General features: G+C 47.6%; 1 protein-coding gene across 1 annotated transcript in view; it reads right to left on the bottom strand.

Moving 5' to 3' along the window:
- The window catches only part of LOC119390922 (agrin), a 43,380-nt gene that overhangs the window by 8,467 nt on the left and 9,308 nt on the right, over positions 1-25,605 (bottom strand). Inside the window, exons 2-4 of the mRNA XM_037658634.1 lie at positions 20,181-20,391; positions 12,286-12,517; positions 5,592-5,627 (exon numbers count right to left, since the gene is read on the bottom strand). Coding sequence (XP_037514562.1) covers positions 5,592-5,627; positions 12,286-12,517; positions 20,181-20,391 — 479 coding nt within the window. The remainder of the gene's footprint in view (positions 1-5,591; positions 5,628-12,285; positions 12,518-20,180; positions 20,392-25,605) is intronic.

Raw genomic sequence — 25,605 nt, 5'->3', positions numbered from 1 at the left:
CGGTACATTGGCGAAACGGGACAACCTGTTAATGTTAGATTAAACGGGCATCGCGCGGACACAGCGAAAAAGTTACCCAAAGCAGTGGCACAGCATTTTAATGTAGCAGGTCACAACTTCGAAGATCTCAAACTTTACATACTTCAGTCAAACTTCCGGTCCCCAAGAGACAGAAAATATACAGAGTCATACCTTATTCACAAGTTCAATACACTCCAGCCAGCAGGCATTAACGTGTCTAAGGGGGCTCTCGAATCGATTCGATATGGTACATACACAACGAAAACGAATGAGAGTTAATCCCTTCTTCTAAGCTTTCGAACCTACTATTGTTAAAATGCCACGTGCTTCCATTGACAACCATTCAGTGAAACGTACACCCTCCCGTCCTCCCCCCCCCCTTTTTTTTTTTTTTTTTTTTTTTTTTTTTTTTTTCGTCCCTCTGACTCACCCAATCGTCGCGGTGGCCTCTCCCCCCCCCACCCCTTCTCCCCTCTTTTGGAGAGGGCACGAAGCATATACACACGATAGCTAAGGAAATCAGTTCCAGCCTTGAAGAAGACAAGTCCACTTGTCGAAACGTTGGCTCGAGCATCCACCCCCTGTTTTACGGATTTTTTCATCGCAGCTTCCATCTTCCACTTCCTGCCGTTTTCTGTATATATTATATGTCATTGTACTTGCCATTTCTTCATGACTAACTTCATGTACCACCCTGCTAAAATCACCAAATGGTGATTGCAGTGTCTGTAAATAAATCCGAGTGAGAATCGAACCTATAGTCCTTCTACGTTGCAAGCAGCTGTTCTACCACGGAGCCACGATAGTGCTAGGAACTTCACCCTAAAAAAACGCTATAAGAGTGTCATGCAGTAGGAGGAGTCTCCTTGGCGCATGTAATATTGCGTGGCAGAATCGTAGAGTCGCACCAGGCGTCAAAACATGCGAATTGCGCAACGAATGGGTGGTTTAAAGCTGCCCACCCGTTACAAAGTGTGCAGCTGCACAGGTGCGCGTGGCATCTTACGGACGCGTAGTGGGTACTTCGCCAATTTGCAAAAGGAAGAATTATTTCGTAGTGGGCACTTCACAACTGCACTTGCAGTGGGCATTCTAGGATAGTTGGAAACGCGCACAGACGTTCCTTTCCTTCCGACAAGGTTGAAGGCGATGCGCGCGGGGCCTGTTTACGCTATCGCGTTCGACTCTTGAAGGCGAAGCTCAAGCGTGTTCTAAGTTTTTCTTGTCTTCCATGGGGATGTTGCGCTCATCGACAACGCCGCCGAAGTCGGCACAGGATTTTCTGCGACACGGGCTCTTCAAAGCTGTCGCGTTAAGGTTTAGAAACTTCCTTCCTGCCCCTGGTATAGACTGAATAACCTGTGGCGCGTACCTACATATCACGAGCCGTGGTATGCGGGTGTATGCCCCACGTTAATGGTGGAAAGGGTTTCATGAAGTACGCGACGGGATATTTACGTTATTCTTGTCGTCACCTGTGGATAGTGTTCGCCATATACTCGTGTTCTGCTATGCCAATTTTAGTATAAAACAAGTTAAGGAGGCGACCACGAGAGCGCCAAGACGTAGACGGACGGATGGACGGACGGATGCATGAATGAATGAATGAATGAATGAATGAATGAATGAATGAATGAATGGATGGATGGATGGATGGATCCATGAGTTATCTGTCATAATGCAAAAGGTTAATTACCTAACTTACCTTACTGATAATACGCCAATGCTAACTTTGAGTTAGATGCTGAAAAATAACCGATAATAGCGTTTAAATTTCCCTGGGTCTGGACAGGTAGCGATAATTCATTGGCTATCGAGTTGCATTGTAAAGGCCGTAGGTCCGGCTCCGGTCACGGCGTCTGCATTTTGATGTGGACCTGTCGCCAAAAGGTTCGTGCGCTTGTATTTCCACGCTGGCTACAGAACGTACGTGGAAAGCAAATGGACGAAATTAATATGGCGCCTTTTCCTAAACTGTTTGCCTCAGAGTCAGGGTGCGATTTGTTCAAGGTAACACTCGAGAATTTAGTTTTGAACATGTACCAATCTTGTAGTCCTATTTTCCCGACGAGCAAAAATAAACCTTAAGGGTGTTTCAAAGCTGCCGCGCCACTGCACTTCTGCACGCGTGCGCGAGCACTAATTTTAAGCGTAGACTTATTGACTTATTCTGCTCAGCATCTGGCCCACGTTAAAAAAACTGCAGAGATGTAAGAGTACAGTGAACTGCGCGAGTTGGTACTGCTTCGTTATGTTACATTGTTATTGATTCATTATGTTCTTGAATAAAAATTTTCAGTTGATAGTCAGTGGTGTGTCGTGTCATATGTGTACCTTAGGTTCCTCTTCGTTCTTGTCGCGCTGAAACATGATGTAGAGATTTGTATGTTATAAAGGCAGGAACTGTGCACGAACTCTGCTGACTTGTCGTGAAAAGAGCACAGGCGGTGAGCTATACACATATCGCTACTTGTACAATCTCTGATGCGCCGACGCCTTCCAACGGTTCCTTCTTTTTTTGCACTGGCTTTATTTTAACACGAAAGTGTTTTATGCCGGGGTCCACCAAGTATTCAGTGACGTATTTCCGTCACGGAAATGACGTCGAAAAAATGTACACGATCAGATGGCAAAGAAAAAAAGTTCCGTCAACGGGCATCGAACCCACGACCGCTCGGTCCGCAACAACAGATGCCGGGGCACGCTATCCACTGCGCCACGGTCACAGACTCGAGAGGATTTACAAACGCGCCTTTTATATCTACCACTCTCGCGGTCGGCGGGGTGGTGTTGCCCTCTGGGAGCGGCAAAGTAAAGTAATTCGTCATTACTGTAGCCTCCGCCATTAGTACCTGCAACGCGTTACACGTTCGTCCCATTCGGCGCGTTTTCAATAGAAGTGCAATTTTGTCAATGCCTTAACACACGGCGAGGTGGCGACCTTAACGCAAGCGTCGTAAAACCGTCTGCCTCGCTCATAGCATCATGCTAATTAAACCAAAAATAGCTCTGCGACGCGCGCCTGCCTCACCTGGCTGTAACACCGCGTTCCCCCCCCTTACGCGCTCACCCCGAGAAAAATTGCGACCGGTCTACCGGGGCGGCGCGACGCGCTTTGCGTTTCCCTCTAGTCCAGGGTTGCCAATGGTGGCTACTTTTAGCCAAACTGGCGAATTTGAGAGGCCCGTGGCGACCTAAAATTAAGAATGGCGACATGGCGAATTTTTGGCGTTTTTCGGCTTAGGTCTCCACTGAGTTATGCATCCTAAGCTCAGTGTGTTCCGAACGAATGAGCGGCAACATTATCTGTATTTTTCTTGGTTTTAGACCCACGAGTTGAATCCTCAATTCATCTAGATGCAGGAGGTACTGGAACGGCGCCTAGCGACATTCTAGCGAAATGTAAGTCAGCGGACTGCCTTGCAAACCGCGAGGGGGCAGTGTTTGACTATAAGTTTATGGCTTTAGGTGCTTTAAGCTTCTCTAAAGTTTCGCTTTTTAAGGGGCTAGACGACGGGTTGGTCGCGTGATCCGACCAATTGTTCCGCCAAAGCTCCAACTGTTCTGAATAGCTTGGCGACTTATTCACTGTTGCAGTACCCCCAATTCATCTGGTAAAGACTGTCTCGGATTAGCGAAGAGAGGCGGATACGCGGCTATTAGTCCAATAAAAAATATTTATTGAGGCATTTTCCACTCTTCTCGGTGAGCGTTTGCAATGAAAACAGTTGCTATATAACATTTTACATAGTCTACCTGATCATTAATAACGCATTGGGTTGACGCGTGTAGACATAGGTGACTATAAGAAAGGGTCGGTGGCGTCCGGTATCATATTAGTTCACAATTAAAAGGTGTAAGACTCACTAATGATCGGTTCCTGTATGAATTATGTCGTGTTACCTTCAATAAACCTTTTAATCCTTTTAATTCATATAAGGGTACGTAAATCTGTCTACAAACAACGCTTTCACGGTGTTCGCCCAAAGTTTACCACACTTTTACCTTTGAAACGAGCGGACAGGGATGAAAGGATATCATGAGCGTTTCATTCATTCACCCTTGCGCCACCACGCACATCTTGCGGCTAGTCGGAGAAACAACACCATGCACTCCCATGGTGAAGCGGGCGATACGACTGGCATTGAGGAATGTCAACATAATTTCAGGGTCTTGGATGGTACTGTATTTTACGGGGCTATACGTGAGTGGAAATTTTTATTACTAGGTATGCAGCACATATCTAGAATGGCGACTTTTTTGGCGAAATTTGTAACAAAATGGCGACTTTCGGCGACTTTTTGCTCGTCGTTTGGCGACATTTACGCGAAAGTCAGTGGCAACCCTGCTCTAGTCCGGCCGTGGTGTTCAATCGCATTTTAACATGCCGCAGGATGGCGACCAAGTTCTGCGTCCAATATGCGACGCTATTCTGGCTATCACAACTCGTTCTCTGATTACGCTTTCACCGTTAACTACTACAGCTACCACAAGGGTTGCTTTATTCATTGAAAATGGACGTTAGTCGTCGGCATGGAGATGTACCACCAAGCATCAAAGTGGCTGCATCCACCTTAAACGGTGCTATAGCTGCCAGACATCAATATACATTGTGCATATTCTCTTATATCAATGTACAGTAAACATTCAGTTTTTTCTAAGAACGAGGAACCATGCATACCAAAGCGTAGTGCTGTGTTGGATCGTTTCTAAAGATTTTCCAAAAGTTTCGCTTGAATTCTTCACAATATAACAAAGTAATAAAATTTATCTAATAAAGCTAATTTCATTCAAACAATTCTAAAAAGTTAAATAAAGGAACAAAGGTCATCGACATATATTGATCGTTACTAACGCGAAGCCACTCCTTACTTTATTTTGTATTCGCTTTTTCTTATTCACCCAGAACCGCCCACAGAATCAATAAAAAAAACGAACAAAGCTAACTTCTTCAAGCCGCAAACCAGATCAGGATGCAAATAGAACCTGCTCACAGTTCAACGTCACCGATGTGTTAAATGAATGAGCATTAGTGATCAGTTCCTTCAATAAAGCACTCCTCTGGGCTAGTTGGTGCAAGTTCCTTGTCAAAATGAGTACAAAGATTTAACAGTAAACGGAAGGCGGAGATTAGCATAAGTCAACTGTTGGCGTACAATGGAAGCCCCACCCAGGAGAAGATGTTTCGGCATAAGCAGTTGCTAACAAGCTCCTTTTCTTGGTCCCCGTGCTGCATGCGATGTCTCGTTCAAATCGAAAGAGAAATATTTAGTGAAGTTCAATTTTTAAAAATGCAAAATAATGATGATGATAGATTCTTTTATTAGGCAAAGGGAGGACCGAAGGCCACTGATCAAATGCAAAATAAACTGAAATCATCAAGGTCGCCACGATATTGCGCAGCCTGCAGGGTAGAAATCTGGACACGCTTGACGTTGATCTGCATATCACAAGCAGAACAGCAATACAACGTCCAGTGATTTAACGTGAACCCTGCCTTAAAGGAACTTTTATGTACGCACGACGACACGAATGTAGTCATGCTTGGCGAATATGCTCATATTACTCACGGTCCCGTTCGTGAAGTCGTCTCCGGTATGATTCTCCTGTAAACGAAAAAAAAAGAGAGTAGGTAAACATTTCAGTGTACTTCATACTCCTCACATGAAACTCAATCCAGAAACTTCGCGAACAGTGTGCCAATAGAACAACGCGTGAAAAGAGCGACTGACGCATTGTCACGAGGCTATTCAATTAATACGATCTCGTGTAGGTTCTTCTAGACATTCAGCTGATTCATCAAGAAACGAGGCGAGACCATTTGTGCACAACCGAAGCCAAACACTCAATACATTTACACAGCAGAAATAAAGATAACCAGGGAGAGAGAAATGCACACAAAATGCAAGCGCAAAAGAAGTTAACAACAGTAACTAGCCCATAAGTCTGTCCTTTTGAAGAGTAGGAAAATGTTAAAAGACGCGAACATTTCACAGAAGATGTCCACACGGAAGAAAAGGCAGAGTCACTGTTCATCGGGACGCGGAGCCTGTAGCGCAGACTGTGAAGGCAAGTCACAGACGCACTCACGCAGACGGCGACGGCTAGAGATGCGGTAGAGACGCGCTCTCAAATGGACAGAAGAGTAGGCCGAGTCGAGGCCGGACGCCCTTTCGGGGTTCGCCAGCCGCAGACTGGGGTTGAGGCGGGAGACAGCGGTCTTGCCTGGCCAACGCCAGACGATTGAAGAAGATTACAGTTAATCTGTTTTACCTGCTCACATGACGTTTTCCGTACCTCGATAACGTCTTTATCCATCCTAAAAATTATTGCTCGTCCGCAAAACGAATAATTCTTCGCTTACGAACGCAAAAAGGAACGAATTCTTCGCTTATCCACAAGTGTATGGCTCCACAATACGTATGCCTCACAGCGACATCAGCAACTCGAACACCTATTTTTTTTTCTAAGAACAAACCATGCCGTCCAGCGTCCACGATAAACTGAAGTTTGTTTAACGAGGTGGTGCTGTCTGATCCCCATCGCTGCACGTGCACTTGAACATCACCATCAGTAACCTCACTACCCCCATTGCAGGACAAAGGCCCCTCCCACATTTCTCCAATTAACCCGGTTCTGTGCCCCCTCAAATGTTTTAACCTCATCAGCCCATCTAACGTTCGGCAACCCCTACCGCGCTTGCTTTCTCTTGGAATCCAGTCTGTTACCCCTAATGATCAGCGGTTATCTTCAACGGTTCTCGCTAAATGTTCTGCCCATGCCCATTCCCTGTTCTTGATTTCAATAACATTGAGATGCCACTAACACGCTCTGCCCTCTCCTTTTCCCTTAAATGGGTCATGAAGCACCCCTCGTGCTTGTTCAAAAAACACATCTTGCGGAAAGCAGACACGGCTATGAACAGCTCAGCCAAATATCGCAGTCGTGCGCGCCATGTAAAGATTACAAGCGGAGCGCGAACTTGCTGTTTCCTCAGGCGTCCTTTCTTCAATAAGAGGCCGGATCTCACTCGTCGGTGGGCGGGCGCCTGTCAGCTGACGTCACGTATCTGTTTCTTCGCGTCGCAAAAGACATAGCATCCTTATTGGCCAACAGCCGACATAAATCAAGAGCGGTGTTTGGATCAGATGCGCTTGTTCCCGTTCACACTGTGTGCAATAGTTGTTGTACTTAAATAAACAGGCTGAAATATGGAAAAACTTCGTTGCGAGTTTTCGAAAAGATGAGTCACTTCCGGTAGAAGCCAACTGCCGTCTGCTGAACTCAGTGCGCCCGCGCACATTCGAGCGTAACTTAAATTTGGCCGCACGACCTTTTCGGTATCGCAGCGTCTTGTACCTCGCTTGTTTCGATTAGTTTTAGATGTAATAACCGGCCTCAATTCTTACAAGACTTGTGCGTGGCGTTGAGTTCTAACGACACGGATCTCGTGCTGACTTGATCAGTGACTGCACAGATCGAGTTGCAAGCAGGTTCTTAATTAACAGACCGGAGAGCGCCCCCTCGTGAACCATGAGGGTTGGTTTATAGCTAAGGGTTTTAATACTATTATTTTGCTGACAGAAAATGCCCACAATCCTTTGACCTTTGGATAATACACTTCACGTAAAAGATATACCGAAGATGGATTCAGCGGTAAGGTCGAAATAATAGAACCTCAATTTCACTGTCCACTCACTGAGAGTACTTTTGCTTCCAGTCGTATTCGAAGAATCATGGGCCTGTGTTTAAGCTTACATAAGGCCATTACATAATTTTTGGGGCGTCATGCAGGCCGAAGAGAAGACCTTCGGCTCAGAATTCTTCGGTTCGCCGTATCGTGCTGTTATAAAAATGATAAACGTGTGCCCTCTTGAGTCCTTTTCCATATATCGACAATGCTTCGCTCGCCTCAAATTCGTGGATGCCAGCTTGACAAAGGTATCTTCAGTTGGCCGAACGTATGTGCATTCTATGGGCGTATGCTGTGGGGTAATTGTAGTAATTTCTGCCGCGAGCTGCACGCGTCCAGTGGCAGCAGCGTGTTCTGAGCTGTTCTAAGACAGTCTGTGTTTGCATTGTAGGGGTCTGGTCCAGCCGCCGCGCAGAACCCCTCAGAGACGAGGACGAGACACTGAGCAACACGTCTTTATCATTCCAAGACTCGGCCGCGACTCACTGTCAACGGCCACTGAGCGCGAGCGTGTCCGTGTACATCGTTCTCTTCTACCGTCGGCGCGCTCGCGGCTGCCGTTCCCATCACATATAAAAATTACACACGCAGACGCCACAGTTTCAAGGATATTGTAACGCGCCACCATTAGGTACTGTCGGCCACAAAAGTTTGCGGGATCTGCAGCGCGTGGCGGAATGACGGAAAAATGCATTGCTGCGTCACCTACCTTGACGCGGCCGGTGTTGAGGCTATCGGCCTCGGCGATTAGCGACGGCGCGTTTAGACAACGTGCTGCTGCCGGATCTAATCGCGAAGGCCGCGGCCGATAGCCTCAACACACGCCGCGTCACGGTATGTGACGCAGCAATGCAGTTTTTCGCTCGCTCCGCCACGCGCTGCAGATCCCGCAAACTTTTGCGGCCGACAGTACATTTAAAGCGCGCCTACTGTCGCGAGCTGCAAGCAGGGGCAACAGCGCCTTCTGAGCAGCTGAACGATAATCTATTTCCGCAAGTAGTACTTATTTCCAATTGGCACTTTAGCGTGGCATACAGTGGTTCTCTAAAACTGATATTTTGTATTTAGTTGCTTTCATACTCGTAGAGAACCTACTATCTTACTAATTAGCCGTTATTATTAAGCATCACACCACCGCGTTAAAGCGAATGCCGAAAGCGTGCCCCGATGTAAAGCTAATGTAGTGACGTTTGTAAAGCACAACATCCACAAATTTACCAGTGACATATCTCCCGCAAAATAAAAAAAGGTAATGCACTTGCACTTCTCCCTTGTGAACGCCCATGTGTACTTGGTACTCCTCTTGCGCTGATAGGGCAGTAGGAATTTTACAAAAATATGTATTACTGTCTTCCTCAATGAAACAGATGTTCTTCAGAAAATAATGGTTCTCTTGAATTGCTAGTACACTCTATTCACAGCAGTAGACAGGTCAGCTTGTTCGCAATTCAGAAGTTTACATACATAACACAGAAACGCAGGGACTGTAGCAAATAGGTACAAAACTGGAAAAACTCGGTCACATGTGCACTCCCTCGTCCACCTGCACATTGTACAACAGGCACCTTCAATTATGCTACGCTTGATGAGATATCACCCAATCTACGTTAGAACACAGTGATGACCTGTTGCCTAACTGCCTGTCGCCTATTTTTCTTCTACAATGTGTTGTAATGTGTAAATCATCTGTTCTACTTGTTTGGTAATAAAACACAAGCCGTTAAATTGAGCGACCAGTGTTTCACCAATTTTTATTGCATGCAGAAGTTCATTTCTTCCATTTGAATGCACGACAAATAGTCATACCTCAACTGATACAAGAAACAGTGTTTGCACTATTTTATTGGAATCGAAACAGTAGCAGTTCTCATGTCAGTGTAAGCATATGTATATTTTCATCTTTGTGCACAGAACCTACACGCAATATTGAATGAACATGTGGAACAACATACACAGTACAGCCCAAGAACTATATATATAATTCACTGCAGCAAAACAAAATGAAAGTAGTGCGTAAAATGTCATCATAATGCACATTCACATGTGCACTTCACAGTGGCAGTGTCTAAGCACAATCCAAAGGAATGGGACGCGCAAGAAACTTGCCAGACTACACACGAAGGCAACTATAGAAATTAGTACAATAAGGCTAGCGTCACTTTTGAGAAATATGCAACCATGCCGATAGGCATGTACTGGTTTTTTTTTTTATTGCATTAGATTGCACTATGGCATCAAAACATGTCGCACATGATCATACAGTTGAGTTTCCTGCAGAAAGTTTTAGAATTGATTGTAGATCCACTTACCACGATTTATGAAAGCATTCAGCAATGCCCACAAAATGACAACGCTGCCTCACAGATATTTGACAACTAATGTAAATTTCTGGAAATATGCTTGCGAACTTATCGGCATTATCACATGACTGCAATATACGAATACTTCTATTATACATAATTAGTACATCTATATTCGCAATATATCCATACCAGCCAATGCAATCAGCAACTTAAACTTCTTCACCTTTAATTCCTCACTTCATGGATTATGCATAATTACCACATTGAAAATTAAGCCCAGCATTAAGGCTGCAAAATCAACTTGCAATTAGGCAATCACAAGCTTAAAATTGAACATATTTTATAAATAGTGGCTGGTGGCTTGGCACATTGGATCCTAGGACATGATATGCCATGAGGTTGAGTAGAATTTGACCATGCACGTATAGAGGCTGTAAAGCAGTCAGGATTTAAGTTCATAGTTAAAGAAAGCAGCAAAACAAAACCACAGCACACATAGAAAGAAAGGCGACAGGGCGACACGGTACTCGCAACTGAAGTTTAACACGTGTTTGGCTTTTTTAGACATGTTTGTACTCTCTCTGCGACTGCATGATTCTTCAATTTTGTAATTTTTAAATGCGAGGCATTTCTTAGCGAACTTCTGCGAGTTTGATCGTATCTATCTATCTATCTATCTATCTATCTATCTATCTATCTATCTATCTATCTATCTATCTATCTATCTATCTATCTATCTATCTATCTATCTATCTATCTATCTATCTATCTATCTATCTATCTATCTAGCCGCCTACGACTTTGTGCTCTCCTGGCCGTTTCGTTAATGGAATGTATACCAAAATTGCTATGACATAACATGACTGTATGACGAACATAAATGACAGGTCATAACATGAAAATCATGATATGCATGTCATGAACAGCATGATTTACATGCCACGGTCTTGGTCCTCTGCAGCCGTTTCGTTAACTTAATTGACAAATACCAAAATTAGTATGACCTCACAAGAACGTATGACAAACATAAGTGACAGGTCCTATCGTACAAATCATGACACGCATGATTTGCATGACATGATCTCGGGGCGCTCGCGGCCGTTTAATTAAGTGGATATACACCAAAATTGGTACGGCGAGACATTTCTATGTGGCTAACATAAATAACAGGTGGTAACATGAAAATCATGACATGCATGCCATGTACGCCATGAAACACCTGCCCCGCTGATGGTGCGCTTGCGGCCGTTTAGCTATCAGGACATGTGCCAAATATCGTACAGCGTGATGTGACTGTATGAATAACATAAATCACAGGTGGTAACTTGAAAATCATGACGTGCATGCCATGTACAGCTAATCTTAGAGGCCGCAGTGCTGATTATTCTCAAGGATACTTAGTGCAGAAATTAAAAGCTTGAAATTGAATTTAAATAGCCCGTACATCTAAAAAATATTGTTAGTAAATCTTTCTGACACTTTTCTTTCATGGGTGCACTTTTGCACTCAGTGCAACAACAAACAAATGAAACAAGATGCATCTGGCTTGAAGACACCACCCAACTTTGTCGACCGCCCTTGTCGTGACACCTCGTTTCATCGTAAGCAATGGAACGCTGCGCGCGCTGAGGGGTGGATTTGACTTTTCCACTGTTAGCTCGTTCAAAAGGGGGTGTCGCCAGAGCTCGGAAAGATTCCGAGTTTCGCCAAACTCGCGCCATCCTGCATAGAACCTTTAGTCTCCGCTGCCTTGTCGAAACCGGCGCTATGTTCTCCCATTTCCCCGCATACAAATTATTACGAACGACAACCTCATCCTTCGTCCTCTGGCCCAATAGAGGAGAGTAAACAGGTTCTGTCATGGACTACCGCTATTGCTTTAACGAAAACGGGTCAGATAGCCTAACCTCTTCTGAGTTTTCGAAAAATTCTTAGTGTACAATTATCACATTTATAACTGCAGTTCGAGCGGAAGAAACAGCACAACTGTTGACTCTAAGCTGCTTCCATTCTAAAAGGGAACATGCCCATAGTCGAAAGCGAGGTCAACAAACAAACCAACTGCTGAAAATTGAGACTTGCACATGCCTGATTCAGGAGACAAGATATTCAAACGAGGGATGTCCACAGGGTAAGTCTTCTATATAGCAGAGGTACGTGCGCAAGCCAAACTTCGTTCAAGGTGAAAAAGCAAGAATGAAAAAAAAACGACATTTGGGCACCAGTTAGCGGCATGTTAGTGAGGAGCCATAGTGAAACCTCACATACCGTTGACGGCGGCCTGCAGCCTGTCCAGGTTTGGCAGCGTGACGCGCAACGGGGACGACAGCAGCCTGGTGCGGCCCTCAGAGGCGCCGCCCTTGAGCAGGAAGAGGCGCGTGTCGCCCTGTGTGAGCCGCGTGCCGCACAGGGCGTCGTTGTCCAGACCTTCCACCAGAAGCACCGAGCCTCCCAACTCCCGGGGGCCACCCTTCAGAGGACGATGCACTCGCACGCTGACCTGCAACAGACAATGGGGTCAGGTGCCATATTCGCACATATCGCAACACCGTCCACGACTCGAGGCGGCCATTCACACAGCAGCAGCAACCCGCGTTCACACCAACGAGTGCGACATGCTGGTTGTCCACTCCAGAGCGCATTTCAAGACTGGCGTCTTCTCGCGTCGTCACAGAAATAAACAGCGTATGCCGACTTCCGTCTCTTGCGCCACTTCACAGCAGCCTTGCAGCTCCAGTTATTGCGAGGACGAAAAATCTAGCAGAGAGACGCTGACCCGAACCCGTTGATTGTCCGATTAAAGTGACCGTTTGAGACAAGATCGGTCGCGCGACCTTTGCGACTCGGGGTTGTGCCTGCAGTCCTCACTAGCTGCGCTGGTATCGTACTACAAGAACTGTCTTGCCGGATGTATACCTATGAAGATTATACAACCATGTACGATATCACTCCAACGTTAGGTCATTAATCGTGAGTTTGGAAATGAACATTCGGTCGAAATTGTAACCCCCAGATGAAATCAAGCGGATGACCTTTGCCAGAAGTTTGTACAATCTTCTTATCCATTTCCTCTTGACATTTGCAACCCTCCAAAAGAAACACTGAACGCACACCGGCGTCATGGAACGAAAAAGAGAAAGTCACGCAGATGTCGCGCTTCACCAGGGCGTGCTCGTGCACTCGTACGTGCCGGAAAAGCCATTGATACACGCCCCCACCTAATCCAAGCTTAATTGAGAAGATGTTCGTAACTGTAAATAAATGATTCATCGGAAAATGTAAGTTGTTTTTTCAGAAACGCCATTTGCAGGATTTCCAAACGCGTTAGCACACCTTCATAGAGCTTCGCTGCATTAAATTGACGTAGAAATATCCCAGCAAGAAACACATAAGAAACACAGTAAGTTTTATTTTCATATTATCGATGCTGGTGTTCTAAGCAAGCTATAACGGAGATACTGAGCCACAGCTTGCGATAAATGGTACGCCCAGTGACCACATGGGTTACGTGAGCACTCCATGAATATTGACTTACCCCACTAAATAGTTCAAATTCCATCACATATAGACAAGTTTGCCGGAACCCAAGCTACACAGAAATGGTCGCTTAGAAGGGCATCCATTTTTAAAGTTCCCTCGGACCTTCTATAATTTGGAGCTGTTGACCTCCGGCAGCCTATCTTTCATGCATTCCTAAAGTGTCCCGAAGGTGTGGCGATACTGTCATCTTTATTTGCAAAGTGAAATAAATCGATTGACATTCTTTTAAACGCATGCAATGTAGCTTCCCCTGTCAGAGGTAAAGCAGAAGGGTGCAGCCCGCAAGAATTTATTTCCAATTTTACGCCTTGCTGTTCCCAACTAACAACTAGCATCGTGTCAGAAAATACCACTAGTTTTCGCTATTGGTACCATTGACTTCCGTATAAAGCACTCGTTTGCGATACAATGAGGGATACAATCTTCACACGCCTCTTCTGCCGCCCTGTCCCACATATCCTGCCTCGTATACACAGATAGCGAGTCCTCTGCAGTTGCATACAGTGCCCAGATGAGGGGAGCGTCGCTCCAGCATGCTCACTAAAGCGCTATTGTGCCCACGAAACTGAAAGAAAAAAATTAAGGGCACACTAAAAACAACAACGACCTTTATCGTGTGAGTAAAATACTCTTTCTCAACAACAAAAGCATCCATTTTGCTGCGAGAAGAAAGTGTGCAATCAGAAAACAAGAAGGCGACTCTGCCTTGAGCTTGCCACACCGACTAGCCGTGACGTCATAGATTTTGATGGCGTCTGCTCGGGCGTATGCATGGCTATTGGCCTCGAGATCTTGGAGTGGCGCCCTCTCGCGTGTGACGTCAGAGCGGGGACTCCGCTCTCAACCGCGCTGCAGCAGCCGCTGCTCCTGTATGTGGATCGTCTGCTTCAGGCGGGAACTTTGTCGAACGAATTTTGCTGCGAGAAGAAAGTGTGCAATGAGGAAAACAAGAAGGCGACGCTGCCTTGAGCTTGCCACACCGACTAGCCGTGACGTCATAGATTTTGATGGCGTCTGCTCGGGCGTATGCATGGCTATTGGCCTCGAGATCTTGGAGTGGCGCCCTCTCGCGTGTGACGTCAGAGCGGGGACTCCGCTCTCAACCGCGCTGCAGCAGCCGCTGCTTCTGCATGTGGATCGTCTGCTTCAGCCGGGAACTTTGTCGAACGAATTTTGCTGCGAGAAGAAAGTGTGCAATGAGAAAACAAGAAGGCGACGCTGCCTTGAGCTTGCCACACCGACTAGCCGTGACGTCATAGATTTTGATGGCGTCTGCTCGGGCGTATGCATGGCTATTGGCCTCGAGATCTTGGAGTGGCGCCCTCTCGCGTGTGACGTCAGAGCGGGGACTCCGCTCTCAACCGCGCTGCAGCAGCCGCTGCTCCTGTATGTGGATCGTCTGCTTCAGGCGGGAACTTTGTCGAACGAATTTTGCTGCGAGAAGAAAGTGTGCAATGAGAAAACAAGAAGGCGACGCTGCCTTGAGCTTGCCACACCGACTAGCCGTGACGTCATAGATTTTGATGGCGTCTGCTCGGGCGTATGCATGGCTATTGGCCTCGAGATCTTGGAGTGGCGCCCTCTCGCGTGTGACGTCAGAGCGGGGACTCCGCTCTCAACAGCGCTGCAGCAGCCGCTGCTCCTGTATGTGGATCGTCTGCTTCAGGCGGGAACTTTGTCGAACGAACAGCCTCGCGACGGTCAACTAACGCCGGCAACGAATGTTTTCGAGTGTAATCTTGAACTTGTTTTAGTTGCGGCCGAATCGACAGGGCCAAGAAATCATCCGGATGGCCGACGAGTGCGCCGATGCCATCAAACCGCATTGCTGGTAAGAAAGTGAAACTATGTGTGAGTGTTCTCGCTCGTTATCTTGTTTCCGCCGTACGATGCCAATTAGTTTGGGTGTTTCTTTCGATAATTCAGTAAGCGTGCCGTTCCCCAACATCTAAAAGTATGTAGATAAAGCTTGTGAAAGGTCGCGGTGCCTCATCGAGGGCGAGGTGGTGTACGACGCAGGCCACGTTGTTGAATGCGCGGTCGAGGTCGTCAACGGAGATCGCGTCACCGTCGCAGCTCTCGTCTTGCAAACAAGTGCGCAAGCGCCGCCTTGTTGCACACCCCCCTGCCGATTCCCATGATCACAGTTTGTCCCGTATAGTTGGTTCAGGGACAACAATATTACGTCGTAGTTCATATTAACACCGCATAGGGCCGTCGCATGGGTATTAGAATATAACAAATAGTTAATCGCTGATTATTCAACGCTCAGGGCCACAGAAATTAACGCGGCACAAGCAAGCTGGGTCGAGTTTCACGCCACGCAGCCTAACCAAAAGCTTAAAGAACTCCGCTTTTAAAAAAGTGTCTGCACTGCCTCAGGTGAAAACTTTTAGAGAATGTGCACTAAACAGCGGCAACAGGTTTCGCTTATGAATTTATGATAAGCAGTCCGCTACGCGCGCGCTTGCCTTCATAAGTAAAACACGCATGTACACCCTGCAAATGCAGCCGTAGTCTCACTCCGCTCAGCTGAGCTCACGAGGCGGGCTTTCCTGCGAGGTGATTCGGAGGCCGCGTCGTCGGCTCCTTGTCTAGGGGCCTTCGCGTTAGGTTGTGGAACGGCACCGCACCTGGTGTAAGTCGCCTATGCCTACAGGCTGCGTGCAATAAGCGGTTTAAGTATTGGCGAGGCGCTTAAACGCAGCCACAAGCTTACCTAAGAGTGGTGCGTACGGTGGGTAGCAGAAGTCACTGTCCGCGAAGTGCTTGTTGCACACGGTCGATGAAGCTGTGGGGCGCTTTCCCATTCTGAGCTTGACTATCACTTCTTCTTCAGCGTTGAGTCCTTAGGATATTTGTGAAAGCTTTTCACGAGCGGACGAAGTACACTGAGGCACAGAGCAGTACTTCACCATTGCGCAGCACTCGCCGCGGAGACAAGCGGCCGCAGTTCCAAGAAACAAAGAGCTGTAGTTCTAAATGAACGTTAAAAGCAGACCCACGGTTGTTCGAACAGCGTCAGTAGCCACCATACGCAAGATAATCAATTGAACTGCATTTTTGTTTAGATTTACCACAAAGGTGGTTTCAACACGGCGCCAGCCTACGCAGCAGACGAAAGCGCGCGAATCCCCGCTCTGACGTCATACAGGCGCCGCTCGCAGCGCCTCCATCGGTCGCACACCAGGCCAATAGGGAACCCAAGCTCAAGTTTGCGGCGCGACGACAGCGCCGCGCCAGCCGCGCTGCGGCTCTGTCGGAAAGCTCTGAACCTTTGCGCGGCCGACTCGGCCCCTTTCACGGTAGCGGTAGCGCACGTGCGCACGCGTTCTTCTCTCGGTGCGGGTATCTGGGGGGCCGTCAGCTGGGTACGTTGAACCAAGAGGCTTGCTGTGCGAAGCTGCGCATTTCCTCGATGGCAGAAGCGACCCCGCGGAAGCGCAAGCGTGGTCCGAGGTATTGCGGTTTAGTGGCCAGCCACAACAGTGCAGACAACACCAAGGCACAACGATTCACGTGTTAAACTGTATCGGTTCCCGGGCGTGTCGTACGAGTAATAAAGGCGGCAAGCGTGGATAGCTGACAGCGCTGTCTCGCCTTCTATTTTGGCTGTCTGAGTTCATCGCTTTCGTTCGTTCCGACTACCTGAATCGGTAAGTAACGCGGCGCATGCACGCAGCGACTACAGTAATGATTACTCGCTGTCTTCTCGTATTGTTAAAGTCCAGTTACGGTTGTAGGTAAAGCAACTTTGTGTTCTGATTCCCCGTGTTCGTGAGACCTACCCGTCGTTGTTGAACGTTCACATTCGCGTTATACCGTTAAAGGGGCCCTGCAACACTTTTCGAGCATGCTCAAAAAGCGCTGCCGATCGGTAGTCGAGGCTCCCGAGAACACGCGAGCCAAATATTATAGCGATGCGCACGGCCTGGAATTTACTATAAATTCTCAAAGTCAGCTGAAAATCGCTCCCTCTTCTCTCGACAAATGATGTATTAGTCCGCAAAATATGACGCGATTGTCGGCAGTTCCACCATTGGCTGATGTTATAATCACGATAACACCCTCATTATTACTTTCGTTGTTAATTTTGAGTTCAATAAGTAGATAATGTGTATGTTTATATTATGTTATCGCGTTAAAAACACCGAACAAACATTAATATTAGCACTTCCGGTCTCACCGACAGCTCGTCTGCTCGTAGTTGCGTGGTTCCGTTTTCTTCGCCATGCTCAGTGCCGAAAACGTGAATATTTCTGTGCTTTTGACCATCGCCGGTTGCCGTTGAGAGTGGCAGCCGTTCGAGTGTTGCCTCGTCAGCTGAGAACTGCATCGTCGGCACGTTCTCACGACCGACCGAGGCACGGGCGCAGCATGTCTCCGATAACAATGCTGGCGTCCGGTAATGGCGGCGCTTCGGGGTCGTCTGCCAGTGCCGTCTTACGAGGCGGTGTATCGGAGTATGGGCCGAAACCGATCTCAGCTGTCATTCGTTCCAAACGAGCGCGCACGTTTGCTTCCATGGTTGGCAGAGCGATGAAAACACTACGGCGTTCGAGGTGCACACCCAACATTACCAAACCGACGCGCAGTTTTCAAGCACGCGCGATACACAGCGCGATCGACTCCGCTCGACGAGAACGACGCAAGCCGACCGGAAGTGGCGGCACAGACCACGTGGTTGCGCCGAGACGCCAGAGAGAAAAAAATGAAAAAAATGCCGCCGGCGCTGACGTCGCCTCCTCGCACCTCCGCCCTCCTTCCCTCCCCTCACGCCGCGCGCAGCTTTCCGCGCGCTCGCTGCGTTGAGTTGAGAGAGAAAGCTGCGGAACGTGATCTCTATAATTTGGTAACACCACTTAGACTTGACGGATTCGAAAAATTTTTGCGGCATATGGCTCGTGAAGAGTCATACGTCAATAATGGGACTATTCCAATATAACAAAGAAAGGTGTTGCAGGGCCCCTTTAACATTGCGCGGTTGGTTGAATTCAACTGAACTCGGCACATTGTCAGAAGTTCGGCGCCTGCACTTCACGCGTCGGGAAGGCTGCTTTATCACGCCGGAACGGACGTCTGTGCATTTTCAGCAAGCTTTGACATCGTTCTGCAGGTTTCCTTTGTTTTTGTCACTTTATTAGGGTGATATATATTTAAGCCGTTAAATATAACTGGCACTTATTACATGCTTTGCAATTGCAACCTTGAAGTAACCACCTTCTGACTTTGTGCGATTTTCTAGCCGCGTTCGCGCAGCAGGCTTTGTACGCCTGTCAAGTCGATATCATAAAAAGAGACTGCAAGCATGACGCGAGAGCCCGAAAAAACGAGGCGAGCAGTTCATCTTGCTTCACAGTGGTTAAAGCTCAGCTAGCTGCCTCGCGTCTTAATCGGCGGGTGATTCTCCAGCGGCACGGAGGACTTGACTCTAACCTTCTCAGGAAGCAGTGCCATGGCCGTATAATCTTTTTTTCGCACGCCGCAAACGTTTGTTCACGAAAGCACACGGCTGCTACTGTACGCATGCATGCCATATCAAAACAACAATCATATGATTCGTAGTCCACGCCGCAGAACATCGATAGCGTGTACGGCTTCATTTCGGAGTGCATGTGGACCATTATTCATCTTTAACATGACAGAATGAGACTTACCTCGAGGTATACGTCCTGCACGGTGTAATCGCGACTTTGGAAATGCATTTCGCCTTGAGTCGGGCGTCGTTGTCGTCGATCGTCTGCTCTTCACCGTTAACGTGATTGACGAGCCTTTCTCATTTTATCAAGTCCGCTTTTCGGAAGTGCCAGTCAAGCTTGAAAATCCTTTTAAAGCCGCACTGCAAGCGGTACATTGTGAGACGCCGCAAGTGCACCGCGAGAGCTCTGCACGTGCACGGAAGCGAGCGGCAACGCGGTGGAGAGAAGGGAAAACGCGCGCTGCTGACCACGGCCACCTGGATCGGGGCGCGCGGCGGTGTCCGCGCGCCCCGATCCAGGTGGCCGTGTGCTGACACCCCAGTTTCTCTTTTTCTGCCAGAGATGGCGCTGCCTGTCAAGAGCAGCAGCGCCGCTAAGCGTTGCTTGGGAAGCCTATTATGTTATAAAAATGAATTACGCTGAGTTCTAAGGAGGCCAGACAACAAAGCAGGCATTAGGAAATTATTAAGCCAATGTGCCCAAAATGCAAGTAAAAAAGACTGAAATCGGTAATTCAGATTTCCGTCTTTGACATTGACATTCACGCGCCGAAATTTCGGCGCGAAATAGAGTAATGGCCGCCTATCAGCCCTTCTAAAATAATCGAACTTTGACCTGCATTTTTTTTTCTAGGAAGAAATTGATAATAGCCAGATTCCTGGCTGTGAATGAGTTCTCCAAGGATAATTGATCAGCCTAGTCTGACCTAGTGTTTCTTTTTAACGGTGTCGCTTTAAAATTAACTGTTTTAATTGGCAAAACGACGATGCAATTATAAGGAACCCCATAGTAGGAGTTCAGGGCGAATTCGAAACCGCGTCTTCGTGCTTAGCAGCGCAACGGCACAGCCGCTAAGCTGCCATGGTTGCCGCACCCATGACTGGTCAAGCGTGCCTTCGCGTACTGAGGTGGGGAGAAACTCACCTGTGCCCCGTTCTGGAGCAATCGTTCTACGGTGGCAGTGAGGACGAGGTCGGCCTCCGCCACCGGCAGCCGGCTCTCGGGGCAGTCGTCGAAGATGCGCCGCCTACGAGCTTCGCCTTGCTTCGTCAGGGTGCACAGAAGAATCAGAACGCAGGCCACACGAAGCCACATGGTCTGCGACGGCGGACACCACCAGAAGAAGCAGCACGGCCTACGTATACATTTATTACTATAGAAGGCTTGAAAGAGTGGTCATTACTCTGGCAACACCGGTTACGGTTGGGACAACGAGCCTCCGTGGCACTCAGGTCACGGTAATGTGACATAGTCCAACCTTTCTGTCTGAGAGGGAAAGTCAGGGATCAACCATTCGCTCCGCAGCCCTGTCTACTTGTTCCTTCTGTCCTCACTACTTGTTTCCTATTCATCCGTTAAAGGCGAGAGCCTTACACAGGCCATGAGGCAAAAGATCCGACGTACAGCGTCCGTCATTGCGGCACACTACGTCGCCTGACGGCTACATGGTACGCGTCATGGAAAATTTTCCCAGAGGTGGCGGCTCCTGACTTTCTTTATATAAAAAGATATCAGGAGACCTTCCCTAATCGGGGAAATTCGGGCAAGCAAAGCTCGGCGTGGGCGTGCCTAGCGCATTGCTCCTTTTATTGCGATGGCAATCATATGGACTCTCGGCTGATATTTGCTGTCGCCGTCATGTCCCGGATATGTATATAAAAAGCCAGCAAGAAAAATCAATGAGAAGAAAAAAATTTTAACCTGCGACCATTCGCTCCGCAGTGCGCCGCGTTAAACAATTCTGCCACGCGCCTTACGTGCACCATACTAACCGTGAGCTTTTTATATACACCATTTACCGCTGGTGGTATGAAGCGCTCGGAGGTACTTCAGCGTAAAGTCCCGTGTTCACTCACTCGCAAGATGGCGCGAAGGGCGCGCTTTAGACGCGGTGGTAGCTACTATGCTAGATACATCGGGTGTTGTAGAAACGAGACGTGATGGAAGGACACAATAGACACGCACAGTGCTGGAGTTATGTGCCTCGTGAATATGTGTATATTTATTATTTATTTTTAATAGGCTAAGACACCAATAGCGAGTCGACCCCGTACAAAGTGTAGTTGGCCACACATATCATCATCATCGAAGGTTGTCGCTCCGCTCTTGCTTTGCCGGAGTTGGGATGCGCGCGTCAAGCGTTTCTAGTAACGTTGCGCGCGTCCGACCTTCACTTTGCCCGCCAGGGCGTGGTCGCCGGTGCTCGCGCGCTTATCTCGTGAGGGAAGGAGGTTTGTACGTCTTGTGCTTTCACTGCAAAGTTTGCGTTGAAGCTATAAGCCGCACGAAGGTGAGTTTGCTCGCTGCAGTGGCCGCGTTTGCGAAAGGAGTGAACTGCTAGCTAGAAGAGCCAAAGTAGGGAGTCGCTGGTAGTGCGTAGTTGACACTTGGAGCGCGCTGCTCAAATCCAAATTAGAAGAATAGACGGAACGCTGTTTTCGGGCTCGATGGGCATGGCGTCTACCGTGTTCTTTCTAGTGTTCGTCATCCTGTAGAACGACCCAATGAAAGGACCATCACACGTTCATGGAAACGCATTTTAGGAATTCAATTTCCTCGAAGTCGAAATTTTTCTGAAATGCCCAATTCCTGATATCGACCTTACGCGTTGTTCAGCAGATAGCTTTTAGCCCGTGAACACGAAATATTTCAATGAAGCGCACGTCGCAAGTGTACTGCTTTCCAATTGTTTCGTACATCGTCGGTAGAACGCATTCGTATGCTTCAGTTCAGTTCACATTGGGCAAGCAAGACACGCGCTCTCGGACCGGGGGACCCGGGTTTAAACCCCAGCTCCAGAACAAAAATTTGTTTTCTTTTATATCACTTGTTTGGTGCACGCCAACTGAGGAGGGTTTTCGGAACATCATCACCGGCTACACAGGTCAGTCAAAACAATAATTGCTTTAAAAACAGGGCTACGCCTATGCAGACCAACCTTAGCGGGCGTCCGATAGGATGACGGTGTAATGGAAAACGTGTCTAAAGAGGACGCTGTAACCTGGCCTAGTGTAGGGAGCCTACATGAACGGCCGGTCATGTAGGCTCCCTAGCCTAGTGGCTCTCGCCTTGATGTCTCTTCACGATAGTGTCACGGACCCCGCAGAATTATTGCAGTGGCACAAGCACCTCATCACACTCTCATTTCTCGTCCAAGTAATTCTGGTCGAGCACTTACGGTTTTCACGATATTCAGAAAAAGCCATCTAAAAAACAGATATCGATGGCTCTGATTATAGTTAAGAGCTATATCTGATACATATGATATCGAAGCATAACTTTACTTAAGATAAGGGTCAATGAACGTCAGGATAACTAATAAAGATTAATTCATTGTGTTCATTGAAAGATTGTGAGTAGCTGGAATCGTTGCAGCACATGGCGGAGCAGATCTCAACCACGTTCTTCTTTCTACGTGGATTTTGAGATCCGCTTAGGCAGCACGACGAAACACAGTTAAGCAAAGGAATACACCGGGGCACACGAACGCAAAGGTACGAGTGCCGCTGCCAGACACCGAAGGATTAGGGCTGACTGCAGTCCTTCTTTCTTTTCCTTTTTTTTTTTTTGGCGCTACCCTCTCAAACTTCCCTCTGTAAGGAAGGAAGGAAGGAAGGAAGGAAGGAAGGAACAAGCGGAAAGACAGGTACGTTAGCCAGTTCTTAGACCGGCTGGCTACCCTGTGCTGGGAGAAGGGGTAAGGGGGATAAAAGATGATAGAAGAGAGATGTTACAAAAAAGGAGAGCAAGAAAAGGAACAAGGAAAAGAGAGGGGGGGGGGGGAGAAACGAGAATATGACACTACTTAGAGTCTGTCTCTAAGACCAGTTGTCCGCAAGAAGCGCAATAATGCTTTTAAAGCCTTCTGTGCTGACGATGGACTCGGCCAGGGTCCCAAAACTCTTTGTTCCGACAAAGGACGATTGTCAAGTTTATCTAGCGCATTAGAAAGTTCTTGTCTTGGCGCACTGAAACGGGTACACTCACACAGAAGATGGGAGATCGTTTCTTCGTAGCTGCAGTTATTGCATGTAGAGTCGTTGGCCATTCCAATCAGACAGGAGTAGGCATTCGTGAAGGCCACGCCAAGCGACAGGCGGCACAGAAGCGTCTCCTCAGCTCGCGATATTCCTGACGGAAGACGGAGCTGGAGATTGGGATCCAAGCTGTGTAGACGAGCGTTGGTGAATTCAGCCGAGTTCCACTGGGCAAGTGTGAGTTCACGTGCCAGCGAATGAAGTCTTGTAGCTGCGTCGGTTCTGGAGAACGGTATATCTGCGTAGTGGTCACTGGGAAACTTCACAGCGCACGGGACATGCTCGACTAGTCTTTAGGGGCTCATTATTTATCACGCTGAGGCTCACACACCGTTGTTCCATATCTAAACATTAATCCTCTGGTGTCGACACATCTTACGCGGCCAGGTTGCCTTCTGGAGCAATCTCTGTCCACGTGATCCCTCATGCTGCCCATTGCGTTGTGAGGGGGAGGAGGAGAGAAAGGAGGAGGGGAGAGGGTATAGAATAGCTGTCTTGTATAGTATCATATAGCAAGAAGTGAGAAAGGGAAGTAAGGGTGAGAAGAAGGGAAAGGAGGAGTGGAGAGGGTAAAGCATAGCAGCCTTGTATAGTATAATATTTTTTTTCTAGTTTGACGTATATATATGTATTGCCCCCCTTAGTCAATTGTTTCTTTTGTATTTTATTCTAGTTTGACGTGTATATATCTATTGCCCCCCTTAGCCAACTGTTTCTTTTGTATTTTTTTCCAGTTTGAAGTGTATATATGTATTGCCCCCCTTACTCAATGCCCCCATGGGGCCTGTAAGGTACTTTGAAATAAATAAATAAAAATAAATATAGCAACAGAAGGGTGTCTTGCTGGGCGAGTTCAACATCATTAAACGCAGCGCAAAAAACACGGACACAGAAAAGGAGCAAACTACACAGCGCTATCAACTCAGATTTACTGAAGAACACACACGAATATATACTCATGAAAAACAGACACGTGATCCGAAACGAAAGAAAAGGGGATATTTAGTGATTGGCAATGACGAAATCTAATTCGATAGTATGCAACAATATTGACGGCCTCGCGACACATGCTTTACCAAATTGGCTGTTAAAAAACGCCTCTTCAAGCTAGGCAGACTATGTTCAATGGTCGGCAACAGACTTGACAGCGTCGGGACCAGTGTTGCGGAGTTGCCACTCCGGAATTGGAATGACTCCGGAATCATTCCACAATTTCGCGATCCCGGAATGGAATGGGAATGGAATGGGGACAACGCTTGGAGGAATGGAATGGGAATGGAATTGGGCGCCTTTTGCACGGAATAGAATCGGAATGGAATTACATCTTTTTCCTAAAAGAGAGCATGTTTTCGTCTACGCGCTGTTTTTCAAACTTGAAACATTAGTAAGTCAGAGCCTCAAACTTAACAATAAAGAAGTATTTTTAAAATGGCTTCGCTGATTATAAGCACGGTATACTTATAAGCAACGCGCCTACTATAATTATGTCCTTATATAGAGTGTTGCTGCGAAGTTCGTCATTGTTCATCGCGTAACCGCGGCTCTATGCCGTTGGCAGGGGCATAGTGAGAAACTTTTTTCTGGGGGGGGGGGGGGGGGGGAGGGTAATTGGTGGTTGGGCGCGTAGATGAGATCGAGTGTCATTTTGAGCTCTGTGTGCCATGGCAAAATAAAATTTCGGGGGGGGGGGGAATACGGGCGTGGTCCCCCCCCCCCCCCCGGCTACGGCACTGACCGTTGGTATCCGTCGAGCGTAACTATGGCGGCGTATAGCCCCCTCCCCCTCACGTCTTCTTGGTGTTCGGCTGCAACAGCCGAGCAAATGCGTTCTGCTGTGTTGGGGAGGGGGCCTCTTTTGTTAGGGCAGAACAGCGCCGGCATTGTCGCGAATACAGACTCTGAAGCAGCGCCAAGCAGACTGATGTTTAAAAACATCAGGCAAAATGATAATGCCCACCAAGACAACATGACTCGATCCATTGCAGTGGACATTTCTCTTTACCTTTCAGAGGGAATTTTCGCAGACACGGTTAACCCCTAACCTATTGGAAAGCGAACGAAAGCCACTTTCCCCTGCTTTCCCGCCTCGGAAGGGTAGTTTTCACTGTGAATGCGACTTCACCAGACGTGGAACGCATGTTTCCTACGGCATCCTCGATAATGACAGCGAAGCGAAATCGGCTGTCAAGCACCTCTTTCGAGCAGCTTATGTTTGTGAAGCGCAACACATAGGTAGACAGCAATTGTTTTATGTCACTTTTTTTTTCATTTTTTTTAGAACCAACCGTTGAAGCAACCGCCGTTCACACTTC

The sequence above is a fragment of the Rhipicephalus sanguineus genome, chromosome 4 (assembly GCF_013339695.2).
Source record: "Rhipicephalus sanguineus isolate Rsan-2018 chromosome 4, BIME_Rsan_1.4, whole genome shotgun sequence".
NCBI lineage: Eukaryota > Metazoa > Arthropoda > Arachnida > Ixodida > Ixodidae > Rhipicephalus > Rhipicephalus sanguineus.
The sequence above is the reverse complement of the archived record's forward strand: the minus strand, read 5'-3'. Positions and strand labels throughout refer to the sequence as shown.